At 52.9% G+C, this 20,051-nt stretch overlaps 1 protein-coding gene across 8 annotated transcripts in view; it reads right to left on the bottom strand.

The window, feature by feature from the left end:
• ABR (ABR activator of RhoGEF and GTPase) overlaps nt 1–20,051 on the bottom strand; it is a 185,315-nt gene that overhangs the window by 60,588 nt on the left and 104,676 nt on the right. For all 8 annotated transcript variants that reach the window (XM_036340902.1, XM_036340901.1, XM_036340900.1 and 5 more), the window contains 3 exons: nt 15,178–15,276; nt 6,168–6,353; nt 262–369 (listed from right to left, as the gene is read on the bottom strand). In XM_036340902.1, the coding sequence (XP_036196795.1) occupies nt 262–369; nt 6,168–6,353; nt 15,178–15,276 (393 nt within the window). The remainder of the gene's footprint in view (nt 1–261; nt 370–6,167; nt 6,354–15,177; nt 15,277–20,051) is intronic.

Below are 20,051 nucleotides of genomic sequence, written 5' to 3'. Positions count from 1 at the left end.
GTGGCCCTTCCTAAGCCTTAGGAGGACCCTAATTAAGTTAATAACAATGCACCTACCTATATAGTTTAAGTTTAAAAAATTTGGCTCTCAAAAGAAATTTCAATCGTTGTACTGTTGATATTTGGCTCTGTTGACTAATGAGTTTGCCGACCACTGCCCTAACTTAACCGGAAAGCAGGAAAAGAGAGGCCCAAAGGCTGGAAGGCCCTGAGCAGCCCCAAGGCCCTGAGTCAGGGGGTGGCCGTGCAGGGAGCTGCCCACCTCGGAGATCTTCTGGAACTGGTTGTTGGACTGGCTGCACTTCTCCGCGGTCTCCAGAGCGACTTTGTAGTTATCCACAAACGCTTTGTACACGCCAAGCTGGCTGGCCTGCGGGGGAGAGAGAGGAGGGAGAGAGGAGGGCAGGAGTGGGGTGGGGAGAGAGGATTAATGAATGGATGAGAGCTTAACCAGAGCACCTGGAGCTCCCTCAGCGCTCAAACTTCTAACTCGGCTCCAAGGGGCTAGCTGGGGACAGAGGGGGAAGGCGGGATGCATATACTCCAGTATCCCTCTGAACTTGACAGTTGCCATGGAAACTAGCTCAGCCAATAAGGTTAACAAGGGGGTGCTGGGGATTAGGGGGAGCAGCATAGGGTCTTTGTTGGCAGGCTCAGAAATCCAATTCATCCAATTCATCGGCAGCATTTGGCTTTACTTAGCATCATCAAGGTCTCTCAGGGTTTGAAGCCCCTTGATGCCTCAGCCTCTTTCACATCCTGGAATTAGCGGGAGCAGGGAGAGGCAGGGGAGGAGTGGGGTGGGCACGTGTGGGTGTGGCCTGCTCAGGGTTCCGCTCCCCATGCTAACAGTGAGGGACTGCATTTAAAGGCACAGTCCCCACTTCCCTCAGCCTCTAGGTCCCTGTCCGGTTGCCCTCAGCCTCTGAGGAGCCAGGGGCCCTGCCTCCCTACACACGTGCACGTGTGTCACACTGAACCTAACGCTGAGCTTTGCATGACTCGTGACCACACAGAGCCTCGCCTCCTCTGGGAGGCAGAACAGATGCCACCATCCCTTTCTGCAAAAGGGGAAACTGAGGCACAGCCACTCAATCCCTCAAATATTTACGGAAAGCGTTCTCTGTGCTGTGCGTGTGCACTTCCTCTTAAGGGAGCAAAGGGTGGACACGAGAGTTAAAACTACAATAAAATACCATTTTACACCCATCCATCTGGCCAAAATTTAAACATTTAATGGTATCAAGGGTTGGCAAGAATGTGGGGAAATAGGAGCTTTTACAGACTGCTTGTGGGGTGTAAATCAGCACCAGGCAAAGGTCCTAATGCATCTTCCCGTCCCTTCTCCCACGAGAAGGATAAAGGCTGGGTGCCCAGGCTGGAACCCAGCCCTTCCATCCCACTGCCTACGGGAGTAGCAGTACTGATAAGTTTCAAAACAAATGCTGACTGAATTGCACAATATAGAAACTATTTAAAAAGTACGTGCCATGCCATAAAAAGATACAGATATGTAGTAAAAACACAAACTGTAGCCTAGAAGGCTACCCATCAAGTGCCTGCCAGCAGCTGCTCTAGGTGGAAGGGAAGGACAAGAGGAAAGGGGAAGGGAGACTGCCTGCATCTTCATCTGTAATGCTTTTTTACCTTTTTGCTCTATTTTTTTACTTAAAAAGTTCTGCCATAGCCCCGGCAGGTGGCTCAGTTGTTGGAACATTGTCCCATACACCAAAGGATTGTGGGTTCAATTTCTGGTCAGGGCACGTATGGGAGACAACTGAACAATGTTTCTCTCACATCAATGTTTCTCTCTCTCTCTCTCTCCCCATTCCTCTCTCTCTAAAAGTTAATTTTAAAAAATATATCCTCCAGTGAGGATTAAAAAAAAAAAAAAAGTTCTGCCATGTATCTCCAGAGCTTAACACCTGTTAATTCTGGTAGGGGAGCATACAGTTGTTAGCTACATTATTCTCCAGGCTTTCTGGTTTAAATTTTTTTCGGTGATATAGCAAGCAGGCTCCGCTTCTGTGGGGCTTCCTCAGGGCTCCTACCCAAGTGCTGGGGAAAGTGCCTGCCTCTAAGCCCTAACCGGGACCACTCTGTGTTTTGGGGTTTTTTTTGGCAGAATCCGTGCGCTCCTCAAGGACCCAAAGAGGTGAGGCCAGGGGCCTGGAGCAGCCTGGGCAGAGACAGAGCACGAGCAAGCTGGCGGTGGGGCCCAGGAAAGCCAGAGGGGAAAGTGAGAACCGGGAGGCTTATAGAGAAGACAAGATCAGAGCCATGCAGGTCTCAGCCCCCAGACAGGCCAGACTTAAAAAAAAAAAAATCATCATGGGGAGAGGCAGGAAGGAATGGAGTTCATTTCCTTTTCCAGGGGAAGTGCTGGCCCACTGGTGTCTCAAGCTACGGGAATGTGCTAGACAGTCGCTTCCTAAACCAAAGTAAAAATCATTGCTATTCTTCTTCCCGATATGCATTGTCCTCTCCCCTTTCCCAGGTTGCAACACCACCCTCCCATCCCACCGCCTCCAGTAGCAGGAGGTGAGTCATAAACAGGAGCCTGGGCAGAGGCCTGAATGCAGGGTCACCGGCCATCCCAGGCACCGTCACCTCCGTGGGACACCCTCCCCTACAGGCCCCAAGGCCCGCCTGCCAGCACTGTTGGCTGGGAAGTAGATGTTGCTTGGAAACAGCAGCTGGGCACTGGGGTGATCTCATAAAACAAACAGCAGAGACGCTAATTCCCTTCTCTCCACGATGGATAATCAAGTACCTGGAGACCAGCGCCGAAAAGCAACTGCCTCCAGATGCCTGGCCTGCCCCGCCCCACCCGGCCCTCCCCAGCTTGCAGCCCCAGGGGCTTCAGATGTGTTTGTGATGCTGGGGGAGAGAGGCTGGGGAGCACACTCATGACCAGGCCCATGGAGCGGGGACCAGAGGGAGTCCCTGGTGACAGCAGGGTCCCAGTGACCAAACAGAGACAGCCCTTCCACTCTACTCCCGGGTGTGCCCCTCCCACCCTCTCATTTGGTCTCTTCTGCCTCCTGAGGTCTAAAGAGAGGCTGCCCCACACCAGTCAGCTCAGGCTCCTGGGACCAGGCCAAAGTGATGACTGGGCGTTCGCCATCTCTGAACTGGGGAGTGCTCTGGGGCTGCCAGAACCAGAAGCGTGGAATTCTCTTGCAACAACACCTCCTAGGGGGCCTCTTCCTAATATTAATAATAATAGTGATAATAATGACAGTCATGATAATGGCTAACTACTGCATATTTACTAACGGACTATGTCCCAGGCCCTGTTCCCAGCACTTTTCAGGTATTCCTCCCAAGAGTCCAATGAGATGAATACTTTTACTGTCCTCACTTTTACAGATGAGGAATCCAAGTCACAGAGAGGTTGGGTAAGTTGCCTAATGTTACAGGTTCAATCTGTGGCAGAACCCAGATGCAAACCCAGCTGTGACCTTCCTCTAGAGCAGTGGTTCTCAACCTTCCTAATGCTGCGACCCTTTAATGCAGTTCCTCATGTTGTGGTGACCCCCAACCATAAAATTATTTTCGCTGCTACTTCATAACTGTAATGTTGCTACTGTTATGAATCGTCATGTAAATATCTGATATGCAGGATGTATTTTCATTGTTACAAATTGAACATAATTAAAGCATAGTGATTAATCACAAAAAAAATATGTAATTATATATGTGTTTTCCGATGGTCTTAAGCGACCCCTGTGAAAGGGTCGTTCGACCCCTAAAGGGGTCACGACCCACAGGTTGAGAACCGCTGCTCTAGAAGCTGTGCTTGTCCCTATAGCACTGCTGGTCTCTCAAGACAGACCTCACACCCTGTGCCGTCTCCCTCAATCCCTTCCACGTTCTCCCTAGTCCCAGTGTACTCACTCACTCACTCACTCATTCATTCAGCACTGGGCTGGTTCTGGGGGTCTAATGAGCTTATGGTTTTGGGGAGACAGGCAGTTATAGTGCTCACCGAGGGGATACCACAGGGGCTGCATGTGGGGAAGGCTTCTCCAAGGAGGTCACCTCTAAGCTGGGAACTGACGGGAAGAAGCCAGACCAGAGAGGGAAGGACATTCCAGGCAGCTAGAGCCACAAGTAGAGAGTGGTCAAGAGTGCCTGCAGTGTGAACTGAGAAAGTTCAGTGTCAGGGGCACAGGGGGCGGGGGGACGGGGGAGCGGCTGCAGCCAGAAGCCCGGTGTGGACAGAGGGTGGCATTTGAAGGGTCTCCTAACCATTTCTCAGCGCCCAGTCTTCATCCAGTGGGCAAGGGGAACCACGGAAGGGGTTTAAGCAGGGCAGGCCTGGCCAGGAGTTTTGATGACTCTCAATAACTCTCCTGTTAGGTAGATGTGGGAGGTGGATGGGGAGGGGGGCCTGGAGGCAGGACCCACTCCTGAGGCTACAGCTGTGGTCCAGGTGAGGGCCCCAGAGCTGGTGGAGAAAAGCAGGTGGCCATGAGCATGAAAGAAGTGGACTGTGGCTGGCAAGGATGTGGAGAAAAAGGAACCCTAGTGCACTGCTGTGGGAATGCAGACTGGTGCAGCCATTATGGAAAACCGTATGGAGTTTCCTCAAAAAATTAAATATGAAACTGCCATTTGACCCAGTGATCCCACTTTTAGGAATAGATCCTAAGAAACCTGAAACACCAATGAAAAATAATATATGCACCCCTATGTTCATAGCAGCATAATTTACAATAGCTAAGATCTGGAAACAGCCCAAGTGCCCATCCGTAGATGAGTGGATAAAAAAGCTGTGGTACATTTACACCATGGAATACTATGCAGCAGTAAAAAAGAAGACTCTCTTACCCTTTGAGACAGCATGGAGGGAGAGTATCACGCTACGTGAAATAAGTCAGTCAGAGAAAGACAAGTATCACATGATCGTACTCATATGTGGAATCTAAGTAACAAAATAAACTGATGAACAGAGTGGATCCAGAGACATGGGAGCATGGAACAGAGTGCGGAATCTCGGAGGGAAGGCGGGGGAAGGTGGGTGGGTGGGTGGGTGGTAATCAACCAAAGACCTTGTATACGTTTATGCGTAACCCATGGACTCACAGTGGGGTAGGAGGGTGGGGGGTGGGGGTGGGCTGGAGGGGGTTGATGGGGGAAAAAGAGGACATATGTAATACTTTCAACAATAAAGATTTAAAAATAAAAAAGAAGAGGACTGTGTAAGAGTGAGGGAGGAGGAGGCGGGGGGAGGGCAAGTGCCAAGTGGGGAGTCTAAGGGAGTCACGGGTGGATGGAGGATGGGATGGTGGCAGCACCCACCGAGACGAGGCAGGAAGAACAGCAAAGAACTTCAGAGACAAGGAGTTCAGTTTTGAACATGCTGAGCTTAAATCCCTGGGAGTAGTCAAGTAAGTGTTTTCTCCAGTGTAAGAAAGAGGCCTGTCCACTCAATCAGTCCCACCATCACGGGGGTGGGGGTGGGGGCGGAAGAGAGGCGCTGCTTTCCACCCACCGCCATTCACACCTGAGAACAACAGCCACTGACTCCCTTCCTTCCCGCTGGGCTGGCAGAAGTTATGGGGGATGAACCCAGGAGAGAGCCAGGTGGGGGACCCGTGGTTCCGACCTGAGGGTCCTCCAGGGGACACAGGCAGACACAGACACAGAGCGAGGACAGAAGGTGTTGCAGACGCTCTGGGAACTAGAAGGCCTCGGCCAGCCTTTCCCGACACTAATGCTACCCTCTCAGCCTCTTCCCGCCCCTGCGACGCTGGGCGGGCTGGGCTCTCATTGCTTTCCAGGGTTCTCAGAGCAGGCGCTGAAGGGCGGCAAGTGCAGGAGGTCTCAGGTGAGCAGTCCCTGCCCATCCACCAGGCACGTGCCCCTTTGTCAGCTGAGGGATAGCAGACCTGAACCTCAGCAGGGGAGAGAAACAGTCTCTGCCAGGAGCACGGATGCACACGGCCCGTCTCCAGCATCCCTAGAACATTCTAGACTTCACGGGGGGGAGGCCGGGAGTCAAGGCACCAGGCCCACCAGGGTTCCCCATGAAGCCCAGGCTTCCCTCCAGGACTCGGGAAGCTTCAAGGAGACCAGGAGGGCGGGGCTGACGGGCCCGCACTCACACCAGCAGCTCCACCGAGGCCCTGGGGAAGGACCCTCTGTCCACGGGACACTCACCAGCTTCTGGAAGAGGTGGCCCATGGTGACCTGGCTGTCCCACTGCTGCACCTTGGGGCAGAGGTTGTCGTAGAACTCCTTGTGGATCTCGTAGATGTCCTGGATCTTGTAGAAGATGGTCTCGATCTGCTGGATGGTGAGCACAGGCTGCGAGGTGGTGGCTGTGGCCTTCAGGGGCTTCATGGGCTGGGAGAGAGGAGGGAAAAAGAGCGGCAGATAAACCAGAGTGTCAGCAGGCCCAGGGGACCCATTCCCCCCCACCCCCGCCCCCCCATTATGTCCAAGTTCTGCCTAGACCAGCGGTCGCCAACCTTTCGGACCTCATGGACCACCAGTGGTCCGTGGACCACCAGTTGGCGTCCGCTGGCCTAGAAAAGGCCACGGAGGGCAGGGCACCTGAGTGTGGTTCGTGGGATGTAGCTGCTGTCACAGGCCGCAGCATGTGCAACTGCAAGGAGAGAGACCCTGACAGCCAGAGCCTGCCTGGCCCAGCAGCCCTGCCAGGCCCAAGGGGGACACCAGGACACATTGCCTCCACCCCTCATGCCCTCAAGAGCCCCCCGCCTCCAGCCTGTATTAGGCTTGCTCTTCGGTTTCATAGGATCCACGTCTTCTTTCCACAATGGCCTTCTGCTCAGTCATAAGCTCTTGTCGCACTTCAGTGGAAGGGACCGAGAAAGAAAACATGATCCTAGGACTTGGGAGTAGAGTCTTGAAGAGACCCAGGACCAGTCTCGGCTGTACTGATATTTCAAGCTCCCATCACTGAGTCTAGAGACAGCGAACAGGTGGCACACAGGCCACCGTCCCGCTCCCTGTACCTGTGGAGACACTGAGTGGTCACAATGGTCTTTCTCACTGAGCCTGGCTGTAGTCTCAGACGCTTTCTCAATGCCCAGGTTGACATGTAAGATGAAACCTATCTGTCCTCTCTGCTGCCCACACCAAGATGCTCCACGGCCTGAAGGTGGAGAGGGTGAGATGACAGGCAACAATTCGGGGCCGCCCCCGGCACCGGCGGGGAGCTGAAGCCACCCATCATCTTCATGCCCAACAGGAGCGCTGTGGGATAACGGGGCTTGTGTGCATGTCCTTCCGTATGATTTCCTATATTTCCTAAATCACCTTCAATGAGTAAGCGTTCATATTATAATTAGGATAAAAAGGTATTAAAATTTATAGCCTGGCCAGCGTGGCTCAGTGGTTGAGCATTGACCTGTGAACCAGGAGGTCACAGTTTGATTCCCGGTCAGGACATATGCCCAGGTTGCAAGCTCGATCCCTGGTGTGGGGCATGCAGGAGGCAGCCAATCAATGATTCTCTCTCATTATTGATGTTTCTATCTGTCTCTCTTCCTCTCCCTTCCTCTCTGAAATCAATCTATATATATAAAAAGCCAGCATCCAGAACGCCGGAATGACCGGAATGACCAGTCGCTATGATGCCCACTGCAGCCTGCCAACCAGCCCAACCAGGGGCGGGGCCAGCCGGCTAACCGCCCACGGCCCCTCCCCCTGGCTGGCCCTGCCCCCGATTGCCCCCCCCCCCACGACTGGGGGCAGGGCCGGCTGGTCAACCTCCCGCACCCCCTCCTCCCCTCTACCTCTCCCCCACCACAGGCTCAGCCCCAATCGGCCCCCATCGGGGTGGGCCAGCCGGACCTCACCTGTGCACAAATTCATGCACTGGGCCCCTAGTACAAACATAGTCTTAAAAAACACTTAAAATTCAAGCTGAAACCAAACAATTGATCCTGAAGGATAAAGAGCTCCTCTTTGGTTGACCTTCCTTCAGCCCAAAGGCCCTCCAGGAGATAGCGTCTGAGAACCTGCCACAAAGAGAAGGCATGGGAGAGGCGGGCACGTTTCCCTGGAAGAGAGAAGCCAGAGCAGACATGCTGATGTGTGCAAAGAGGCCCTTGACTTAGTCTGGGTCGCTCTGGAGACCCAGGAACAGCAAGAAGTTACGGGGCAGGTGTGGACTCACTGGAGCTATCCCCCACTGTGTCACAGGGTTAGGTGTGAGCTTCTCAACAAGAGAAGCCTTCTGGCAAGAAATGGGCGACTCAGTGCTGGGCTGGAGGGAACACCCACACCGAGGGAGACCTAAGAGATGGTCTTTAAGAGGTGACCACCAGCTGAGCTGGCCACAGCAGCCAGACTCCAGCCCAGCTTCATTCCACCCTCCCATCTGGTGGTGGCAGAACCCAAGTTTGTCCACAAGAGGAAGTTCCATCTACTCCAACACCCAGACAGTTCTCCAGCTTCTGGCTCCCTCATCCTCTCAGCTCTAAAAAAGTCCAGACGTGATGAAAAAGGCAAGAAAAAGCAGAAGCCCTCCTTCTGACCCTCTCAGCGCTGAAACCGACAAACCCTTCATGTCCAGCTCCTTGCTAGGGAAGTCGGTGGGGTTCCCCATGTGTGGTACAGGCCAGGCAGTGTGGGTTTGAGTCCCGACTTTACCACTTAATAGCTGTTGGCAAGTCACTTCTCTGGGCCTTAGCACCCTCGTTTGTAAAACTGGGATAATATTACCTTCTCAAGAACTCTGATGGGAAGATTAAAAGCCATCCTATCTAATAAAGAGGGAATATGCTAATTGACTGCCCCACCCTCAAAGATGGCGGCGCCCACAGCCAATAAGGCGGGAATATGCTAATTGATTGCCACGCCCTCAAAGATGGCGGTGCCCATAGCCACAACATGGCCGGCAGGGGAGGGCAGTTGTGGGTGATCAGGCCAGCAGGGGAGGGCAGTTGGGAGTGACCAGGCCTGCAGGGGAAGGCAGTTGTGAGCAACCGGGCCAGCAGGGGAAGGCAGCTGGGGGCGATCGGGCTGGCAGAGGAGTGGTTAAGGGGTGATCAGGCAGGCAAGCGGTTGGGAGCCAGCAGTCCTGGATTGTGAGAGGGATGTCCAACTGCCGGTTTAGTCGAACATCCCCCGAGGGGGCCCAGATTGGAGAAGGTGCAGGCTGGGCTGAGGGACACCCCACCCCCCAGTGCATGAATTTCATGCACCGGGCCTCTAGTTATTTATATAAAATATTGAGTATGTACCTGGTACATATAGAAGGCAATCAAAAGTTAGCTGCTACAATTACTACTCACCCCACAAATAATGTACCAAGTGCCTAACAATGTGAGACGAGACTGGGGTGGGGAGTTTGAAGGGGTGTGTCCCATGATTCACAAATCCCTGGCCCCATGGAGCCTCCCATCTAGTAGGGGGGACAGACAAGACATAGGAAATTACCAAACACATAATCACACATACACGCACTGGGGGAAGTAGGAAGGGGAGGTCCTGAGGCACGTGCTGAAGGGGACATTCACCTGATGTGAAGCAAGGGCAAAGGGGACCGTATTCTAGGCGGACTGCCTCAACGCCCAGTCCCAAGGCAGGAACAGGCTTGTGAGAGAGGAGCTGGAATAAAGCCAGCGAGCCTGTGCGCAGTGGGCAGGGGGAGAAGAGGGACCCAGAGTGGGGCTGGCGGGGAGGGGGAGGGCCGTGGCCAGATCATGCAGGGAAGGAATGCGGCTTTTAAGCCCAAGCAGTGATCTGGCTTTCCCTGGAGGGGTTTAAGCAGGGGAGTGATGGGGTCCAATTTTCCTTCCAGGAGATTATTTTTATGACTCACGATCCTTGCTCTAGAGAATACTCTATTTGGGTAAGCTGGACCAACACAAATGAAATATCTTAGTGGACAAAAGCAAGATAGGCATTCCATGACTTGGACTGTAAACACCAACCAACTTGGTCTCAAGGCTGTGCTGGTGCAACTCGGAGGGCTTCCCGGAGGAGGTGACAGGAACAGGCCTTGAAGGTTGGGAAGATCTGAGTAGGTGGAGGGGTGAGGCCTGGGTAAGCATGCTGGACAAGGAGACAGAAGGAACCAGGAGCCAGGAAAAAAGGAATACTGGTCTCCCAACCCCCCCATGAAGCTGTGGCCACCCTCAGCTTCATGGCTCCCAGCCCTCCACGAAGGATAGAGTGGGCTCGCAGGGTCACTGTCGTAATTTATCCTTATTCCCTCTGCCCAGGGGCCAGTGGAGGGTCCAAGTCACCACAGAGCCCCCGAACCACTCATCCCTGTCCCTGCCATGGTCACCTCCACCTCCACCGAGGAGGGAATGGAGGAATAGGGAGAGAACCGTCCTGGGAAGACGCAGGAGTCAGGACTTCTCAGAAGCTGCTGGGGAAGCACTCATGTGCCACCCACGCAGGGACAAGACACAACTGCCTTGCTTCCTCCTAAACTTCCCACTCCGTCTACAAAAGGGGAAGAAATGGGCGCTCACCAGCAGCGGTCACACGGACAGGCCTGCACGGGCATTAGATAGATGGCTCTCAGGACAAGGCTGGGGACCTTTGGTCTTAGCCCTGATTCCATTTCGGGGTGGGGGGAGGGGGGAAGCACTGGGTGTGTGTTCCTGGCTGGCCGGAGACCCTTGAAGGCAGTTATTATTATTATATTTTTTAATCCTCTCTGGGGATATTTTCCCCCTGATTTTTAGAGTGAGAGGAAGAAGGGAGAGAGAGAGAGAGAGAGAGAGAGAGAGAGAGAGAGAGAGAGAGAAACATCAATGTGAGAGGGACCAGATGAAGCCTACAACCTAGGTACATGCCCTTGACTGGACTCGAACCCGGGACCCTTCAGTCCTCGGACCAACGCTCTATCCACTGAGCCAAACTGGCGAGGGCAGCAGTCATGTTCATCTGGTGCATCCCCAAATACAGGTCTCAGTGGTTCGGGCGACAGGCCCAGGCCACCCAACACTGCTCCTGTGCCAGAGAGCTCGCCTGCCAGTTACCCCGCTAGCAATCCTGCTGCAGGGGACTGGGGCAGGGGCTCTCTACGCTGTCAGGGGAGAAAGGGAATCGTCGGGAGGATCCCCGAGGGGCCTCAGAGCCAGCCCTGGCTCTCGATTGCCCATGAGCGGCTTCTCGGGAAGACAGGCCGGGCGGTTCAAACTCCCCGTGGGGTTCGCACTGCCATTTGTCTGCCCTGTCCTCCAGTCACCTGCCTTTCGAAACAGGGGAAAGAAGTCGGCCCACTTCCTGCACCTCCTATCCCAGGAGGCCTGCAGGCTGCCGGCAAGGCCTGCTTACCAACCCTCACCTCAGCCTCCTGCTCCCTGGGGCCCAGGCAGTTGGGCATCAGTAACCTAGTTCACAGATAAGGAACCTGAGCCCACGGGCCTGGGAACGACAGAGCCACTGCCAGAATGACAGTCTAAGGGAGGAGGGCCAGCTGTGGCCTGGGGTGGGGGATGCTGTAGGTGAGGGTGCAGCCAGATGCAGAACCCAGATCGTTACTCAGGGGAGAGAGTGGGAGGAGGGAGGAGGGAGGAAGAAGGAGGAGGAGGGAGGAAGGAGGAGGGAAAGGGGGGAAGAGGGAGGAGGAGGAAGGAGGAGAAGGAGGAGGAGGAAGGAGGAGAAGGAGAAGAAGAAGGGAGATGCAGAATGACATGAGTTTGGTTTGTCTCCCTTCCTCCACCCCCTCACCCCCAACCTCAGCCCAGGCTCTCAGGCCCACTCCACTTGTAATCTGAGCCCCCCGGGGAACCTGGAGGGTCCAGATGACCAGCCAGCAACCCAGGGGGCAGGAACAGAGGCTCCTGTGGGGTGTCCCTGTGTGTGTACATAGACTTAGGTACACACACCTCACAGCTGGCATATCAGGAAGCGTTAAGCTGAGAACAATCACACCCCAAGAGCTGTGGGGATGGGGGTGGGGTGATGAGAAGATCTGGGTGTGGGGGGAGGAGGGAGCTCAGAGAGGACAGATTTTCTTCTCCTCTGAGCCCCTTTGTCAGCTCACCCCCAAAAGCAAAGGGCTTAGCTACCAGGTAGCTGGGAGGGGAGGGCTCCCAGTTCAAGGAGGAGGGGAAGAGGGCCGAGTCCTTATTTGGGAGGCATATCATCTGAGGCTGTGGCTGGGGAGGGTCCTGCCCCCTCTTCCTGGAGCTCTCCAGCCTCCCACAGGCCTCCTAGCTGATCCCGCCCTCCCTGGCCTCGGCTCAAGAAAGAACCAACCAGGGGCCCAGGATGAGCAAACTGGGGGGAGAGGAGGGGTCTCAGCCTCAGTTTTTGCCTTTGGGGCAGGAGCTGTAAGGAAGGCGAGGCAGGGAGGGGAGTGCCTTGGCCCCTAAATCTGTTGTTATCTTTGCCAACAAACGGAAACTCAAGTCAGGCCCAATGACAGATAAGAAACGAGAACTCGGGCCTCCCCTCCCCTCAGGGAAAGGCTGTGTTGACAGAGACAAACAGGCCCTAACCTGCACTCTCTCCCAGCACTGGAGAAATAAGAGTGTCAGCTAATACTTGGGCTCTTTCCCAAGAGCTTCCCCTACAAACTCATAGAATCCTCACAGCAACCCCTTGAACAGTTAAGTCAGTGGTTCTCAACCTTCTGGCCCTTTAAATCCAGCTCCTCATGTTGTGGCCCAACCATAACATTATTTTCGTTGCTACTTCATCACTGTCATGTTGCTACTGTTATGAATCATAATGTAAATATCTGATATGCAGGATGGTCTTAGGCGACCCCCGTGAAAGGGTCGTTCGACCACCAAAGGGGTCGCGACCCACAAGTGGAGAGTTAAGTCCTCAATGCCTTTAATAGGTTCTGTGGCTTTAAGCAGAACTAATTTTACCATCGGCTAATTGACATAAACAAGAGTTAAGTCTCTAGGCATCTCATCAACATTATAACAGGCACCTACCTGTTATATTAGTATACCCAGCTTGCAGACGGAGAGACCGAGGCGTAAACATTCAGTAATCTGCAGAAGGCCTAGAGCTAGTAAGGGGTCCAGTGGGGATGGAGAGCCCGACCCCTCTTCCTTTTTATAAACTGGGGTCCAATGAAAACTGGGGTCCTTCCAAATACGTATCCTGTTAGTTATGACAACCACGCCCCCGAATTTTGGTGCCGTTATTCATAGTTTGTAAAGTGCATTTCACATGTATCTGGCTGGTCACCTGCCTGTTCTCCCTCCTTCGGATAATACAGTGTGTCCAAACAAGATGTACGCACACATTAACAAATGACAACTCAGTTAATTTTCATTCCTTTCCAGGTTTAACTGATTTGAAATAATGGGTGAAGCCAGATTAAGTTTTAAACAAAGAAAATTTATCCTAAAATACTTATACATATATTTAAATATCTTTATTGATTTCAGAGAGGAAGGGAGAGGGAAAGAGAGATAGAAACATCAGTGATGAGAGAGAATCATTGATTGGCTGCCTCCTGCAGTCCCCCAACTGGGGATCAAGCCTGCAACCCAGGCATGTGCCCTTGACTGGAATCGAACCCGGGACCCTTCAGTCCACAGGCCAAACACACCTCTATCCACTGAGCCAAACCAGCTAGGGCCCCCCCTTTTTTTATGGGGATACAAAAAAGATAAAGTTCATGGTACAAAACTGGCAACAGTCGACGAATTGAGGGTGCTCGAACACCTAACACAATGATTTTTGGTTTGGGATTTCACTGCTTCGTATTATCAGCAGTGCCTGGACCAGAATGGTCATCAGTTTGAAAACAGGCATTGACACAAAAAATTATTCATTTCTGTAGCTTCTTTTAAATTTTGAAAATGAGCTCTGTGTTAACAAACACTGACTTTATAATCATTGGACGTTGTGTATACATTTTGGGGGGACACCGTGTATTTGAGTGCCTAAGCACCTGGCACTGTACCAGGTCCCAAAAAGGATCACCTGGTCCTCTCACCCCCACGGAGGAGAGAGATGGTAATGGTATTACTCTCATCCTCATATGGGGAAACTGAGGCTGCAGGAGGTTATGCATGGCTTGCCCAAAGCCAGTGGTTTTCAAACCCTACAACACATGTAAAGAATAATATGGACCAGTATATACTGTACATATATACACACACATATGTACAACACACCACCAGTTTCATGATACGGTACTTATTATGTGACACATGCTGGTACTTTCTTTCTCATTTGCATTTAAATGCTGGTTCAACCCATTCATGGTCAAGACGCCCAGTTTGTAAAACAGTGCAATAAGCCTGTCATTAATGGCAGAGTCGAGTCTTGCCCTAGTCCCGCCCCAGACCAGAGTCGTCATTGATCTGCCGTACTGTCCCTCTCTTGGAAGCATGACTGTGCCTTCCAATAAACTCCCGGTGGGATGACCACACACTCAGTCCGGTGTGTTACAAAGTGTCTGCACATTTCAACCGTTATCCCTTGGCCAATAGATGCCACGTCCCCTGGAACACTGGGTGACAACATCTTAAAAGTACAAACATGGGCATCTAACAATTCCTGTAAGAATGAGTGTCTACGGACCTAGAACTTCAGGTGCCACAATCCCTTCACGTTCAAATTCAGGTGCATCGAATAAGCGCTTTCTTCAAAGGTAGAAACACCTTACACCTGAGTAGTCCTTTTCCCTTTGGAAAACATTTTCACGGTATTCTGGCTTCACCCACTATTTCAAATCAGTAAAGCATTTTCATAGAATTCTCACAACGATGCCTCCGGCTTGGAGAGGAAACCAGGCACCTTCACCAAGGGCCGGGGTTGGTCTAAAGCCTCTCCAAACAGCAGGGAGCCCCCCACCTCACATTCCTGCCCCAGAGCCTTGGGTGCAAACGGTTCACTCTTGCAGGAAGGAGGGAGGACCGGGACCAGCACTGACAAAAAGGCCTCAACGTGTTGGCGGATGGAGAACTCCCAGGGTCCAGTGTGGAAGTGGTGGCAGACCCCGCCCTCGACAGATCCATTAGTACCGCCTGCGCCATGGTCATGGGTGATGGGGCCTTTGCCACCCCCAACCTCGCGGTGCCTCTGCTCCCGCCTCCCCCTGGGCAGGTAATGGAGGGTGGGGGCTGCGAGGCACAGGCCCTTGCTGGCAATGACCCACTGCTAGTTCAGGTCCTCTTTCCTTCCGACTCCAACAGCAGTTTAGGAGCATGACACTGTCCAACGGGGGGGACATTCCAGGAGGCGCAGAGAATGTACTCACCAGCAACAGGGCCTCCAGCTGGTTGATGTAGATCTCCTCGCTGGCCAGGAACCCTGAGAGGACCAGCTTCCTCATCTCCAGGCCTTTCCCTGCTTCCACCTGTATGACAGCAAACCAGAATCCTGAGTGGTCTGTCTTCTTCCTTTTATCTCCTCTTTCACTAACACTTTTGATGGGGTAAATGCCAAACACACCTATTAGAGAATATGGCAACTACAAAAATATAAAGGGAAAAACACCCTATTCCTGCACTAGCTTCTTTTTTGTTTTGCTTTGTTAATCCTTGCCTGAGGATATTTTTCCATTGATTTTTTTTTTTTTTTTTTTTTAGGGAGAGGAGAAGAGAGAGGGAAAGACAGAGAGAAATAACGAATATCGATGTGAGAGAAACACATAATTGGTTGCCTCCTGCACGGGCTGGGGAGGAGCCTGCAACCAAGGTAAGTGCCTTGACTGGAATCAAACCCGGGACCCTTTGGTCCGCAGGCTGATGCTCTTTCCACTGAGCCAAGCTGGCTAGGGTTCCTACGCTAGCTTCTGGCTTTGTTTCTCTCTCATCCTTTTCCACATTTCCTTATTTGATACCCATCCATCCATCCACCTATTCAACCTCATAATAGTGAGCAAGACCACAAAGGACCTGGCCTCATGTGTGTGGGGGCAGTTTAATGGGGGGACGTAGTTAAGAAGGGAAATCAGAACCACGGCTGAGGCAGGGCATGCCACGTGGAAGGGCACAGAAGGGGCATGGGAGGCTCCCAGAGGAAGTGATCTATAGACTGAGGAGGGGTGGAGAGAATGGGATGAAAGTGGCCATGGGAACCCCAGCTGCGTGGCCTTCTGGCTGCACCTCTGACTTTATCTTCCTGTCCCCAGGCGTTCAAATTCGCAACAAAAGATGCTAGCTGTGGCCCTGGCAGGGTGGCTCGGTTGGTTGGAGCATCCTCCCCCTTCAGCTCCTTACCCCCCCCCCCCCCCCCCCCCCCGTCGGTAGGATGGGTATGAGAGGCAAACGATCATCGTTTCTCTACTTCTCTCTCTCTCCCTTCCTCCCCCCTCTCTCTCTATCAATGAAAGCAAATCATTGGGTGAGGATTAAAAAATTTAATATAATAATAAAGAAAAGAAAGGGGTAACTAGCTGTGGGGCCCTCAATCTTAACCTTGCACCCCCTCCTGTCATTTCCTGAGGGCCTCATTCTGTAGGGCACTGACCTCCTCCCCGCTCCATCTCTCCCCTGTGGTGGAGATCACGCCTCATTTAGCTTTGAATGCCCATCCTGCTAATCTCTTACCAAGACTCTTCCCTTCGGTTTCACTGTCCCCTCTACTGTGGTCGAGGCCCTCAGCATCCCACTCTGCAGGCCGCCTCTTCTAACTGACCCCTGCCCCTCCCTCCTCCCGCCACTCCACACACCAGCACGGATCAATCTTCTGAGTACGCCACCTTCCACCTGATGTTTGTCAAGGACTTAAGTCCATACAGCAAAACGTAATTATCTGGGGATTCAGTTAAGTTATTCACTCAACAAATATTTACTGAATGCTCACAGACCCCATAGATAGAACAGGAAACAAACACACAGTCGTCCCTACTCTCATGTGGCTTATAATCCAGTGGGAGAAAAAGACGTTAAAAAAACACACAAAACAAGTAAATATAAATGGTAACATGGGCCCCGGCTTATTTACTTAAACACCTTCAGTGGCTCCTATGCCTCTCCCTACCCTTCCATCTCCCCACAGCCATCGGATCTGTCTTCCCAACAGGCCAGAGGTGTTCCAGCCTCTGAGGGTGCCACCCCCGCTGCCTCAGTGCCTTCTCCCACCCCGGCTCCTCTCGTGTCTGAACCCCACCTCCCCGTGAAGGCACAGCTGCAGTCTCTCTGGCCTGCAGCGTCTCTTGTTGGAGCCTGCGGCACTGCCCCCCGGACCTGACGGGTGCCCTGGCTCGTGACCTGCCCGTGGACTCCGTAGGCTCTGCGGTACCTGCATCACACGCCTGTGCACTCCCTGGAGCCCAGCGCCACGTGACACCCCTAACATGTGGGCACCTGACATCATTTGGCCTTCAAGTGCCTCCCTGAGGTGGGTACTATGTTTTCTCATTACACACACAGAAATGGGCAAGACTTAAGAGGGAAGGGACTCACCCAGGGCCACAGAGCCAAGAAGTGGCGGGATGGAATTTGACCCCAGGCCCAGAACAATGAATTCCGTGCTCTCCCCCTGCTCGGATAACGTCCTCACTGGTTCTCAAGCATCAGATGCTCACCTGGAATCTCAAGCAGATCCCTCTCGGGGCCTCAACAGCACGCCCTGAGCATAGTCTGGGAGAGCATGTGAAGCTACCAGAAATTTCCCAAGTGCGGAGAAGCGCGGCTTCCCCCCCAGCTGCCTTCCTGGCCCTGGTGTGCTCACACACTGGCTGACCGGCCGGCTTTCCCCAGGTGAGAGACTCGATGCTTGGCCTTCCATTCACAAGCCCGTGAGCAGATCTGAGCTGGAGGCTGCGGCCCCACCCCACCCCATCTCTGGATGGTATCTGACCCAGTGATAGGAGAACAATGCCATGCCAAAGAGGCCCACACCCCACCCCCCCAAACCTGTGGCTATGCGATCTCATATGGCCAAAGGGACTTGGCAGATATGATTAAGGATTTTCAGATGAGTTATCCTGGACTATCCGGTGGACCCTTAGGTATCACAAGAGTCCTGTAGGAGGCAGGCAAGAGGGCCAGAGAAACAATGACCACAGGAGAGGGCAGGGAGGGAGGGACAGACTGACTGCAAGACCGGAAGATGCCACACTGCTGGCTCCGAAGACATCCCATCAGCCAGGGAATGCAGGAGGCCTCCAGACCAGCGGTTCTCAACCTGTGGGTCGCGACCCCTTTGGGGTTGAATGACCCTTTCACAGGGGTCGCCTAAGACCATGGGAAAACACATATATAATTACATATTGTTTTTGTGACTCATCACTATGCTTTAATTATGTTCAATTTGTAACAATGAAAATACATCCTGCATATCAGATATTTACATGACGATTCATAACAGTAGCAAAATGACAGTTATGAAGTAGCAACGAAAATAATTTTATGGTTGGGGGTCACCACAACATGAGGAACTGTATTAAAGGGTCGCGGCATTAGGAAGGTTGAGAACCACTGCCCTAGACGCTGAAAAAGGCCCGGACGGACATGGATTCTCTCCACCAGCGCCTCCAGAAGGAGTGCAGGCCGGCTGGCCCCTTGCAGACGTGTGTCAGTGAATAAACATGCTGTTTTAAGCCACGAACTGTGTGGTCATTTGTTGCAGTGACATTGGGAAACTCGTATGGGCGCCACGATTTAGGGAAGGACAGTAGTTACGTATTGATGCCTTCCCAAGTACCAGGCACTGTCCTGAGTGCCTGCCGTGGATTAACTCACTGAAGTCCCACCACCTGGAAGGTGCTATCATTATTCTCCCGAGTCACAGAGTGGAAACTGCCAGTGGCCGGAGCTGTCCACTGGCAGGTGGGCAGCACCCCCTCCAAGGAGCAAGATCAGAGCTCGGAGCAGGGCCCCAGCCTGACACCTGGGAACTCTCCCTCCGTGCAGGCGGCCAGCACTCTCCCGCTGCACCCCGTTCCCCTCCTATTTCCTGCCAACCAAGGGCTTGTCTGAGGGCCTGAGAGTGGGGAACACGGTGAGCTGAACAGTAGAGCTGACTGGACTAGGACCAGAGCGAAGACCTGGTGATTCACGGCCCCCGCCAAGCCTTCGCCCACCCTGGCATGAGCCAGACCCCTGTGCCAGCCCCTTCAGCAAGGCCCACTCCTTAAGAGACCCCCACCTCAGAGTCCAATCTTGAAAGGGCTTCCCAAAAGGGACTAAGGCGTCACCCCTGAGCGCCCCTACTCTGGGCCACATTCATTCTGAAGTGTGGGCTGGCATGAGGGTAGAGGTGATGTGATATTAAATCCAGTTACCACCAAAAACTTCTGTCATCTTTTCTTTGCTGTCCTCAGACCCATGTTCCTGGTTTAGAGTGATCTGGAAATTCACAACTGTCTAATCCTTGTGGGCTATTCTTTTATTTTAATTTTTTTTTAATTCATTGATTTGAGAGAAAGGAAAGGAGGGAGAAACATCGATTTGTTGTTCCACTTATGCATTCATTGGTTGCTTTTTTTGTAAATCTGAGGATATGTTTTTACTGATTTTGAGAGAGAGAAACATTGATCAACTGCCCCCCACCCATCCCTGCAGGCTCCTCAAGCAGGAATTGAACTCCTAACCCAGGCATGAGCCCCAACTGGAAACACAAGTGCAACCTTTCTTTGGTGCATGGGATGATGCTTCAATTAACTGAGCCACCCAGCCAGGGCTCATAGCTTGGTTTTTGTATGTCCCTGACCGGGAATCGAACCGGCAACCTTGGCTTATCAGGATGACGCTCTAACCAACTAAGCTACCCAGCCAGGGCCCTTGTGGGGCTGTTCTTATCTCACAAAATGTCAGGGCTCAACATGAACTCATTCACACCTCCACTAGGTGCCAGGTACCGGGAATACAAGTGAGAGAGACCATTTCTGTCCCAAAAAGCCCTCCAGAGGGGCCCATGTGCCCAGCATCTTCAGGGCGAGTTCTCTAAAGAGTTCAGGTTCCCCCAGCACAGGAAAGCTGCCCTCTCAGTGACACCACCCCCACTTCCTCCCCACGGGGAGCTTATGAAACGCGCCCCGGTGGGCTCCTTCATCGCCAGCGTTTACACAATCTGCAGTCTCAGAGTCTGTCGGCCTGAGGGCCCCATATCAAGAGGTCAAGTCACTCTGGCAGGGACAGCATCTACCAGCAAGGCGCTCGTCACTACGGTAGGGACTAAAAA

Source organism: Myotis myotis, unplaced genomic scaffold (assembly GCF_014108235.1).
Source record: "Myotis myotis isolate mMyoMyo1 unplaced genomic scaffold, mMyoMyo1.p scaffold_m19_p_17, whole genome shotgun sequence".
NCBI lineage: Eukaryota > Metazoa > Chordata > Mammalia > Chiroptera > Vespertilionidae > Myotis > Myotis myotis.
This window is presented reverse-complemented; position numbering and strand designations above follow the sequence as displayed.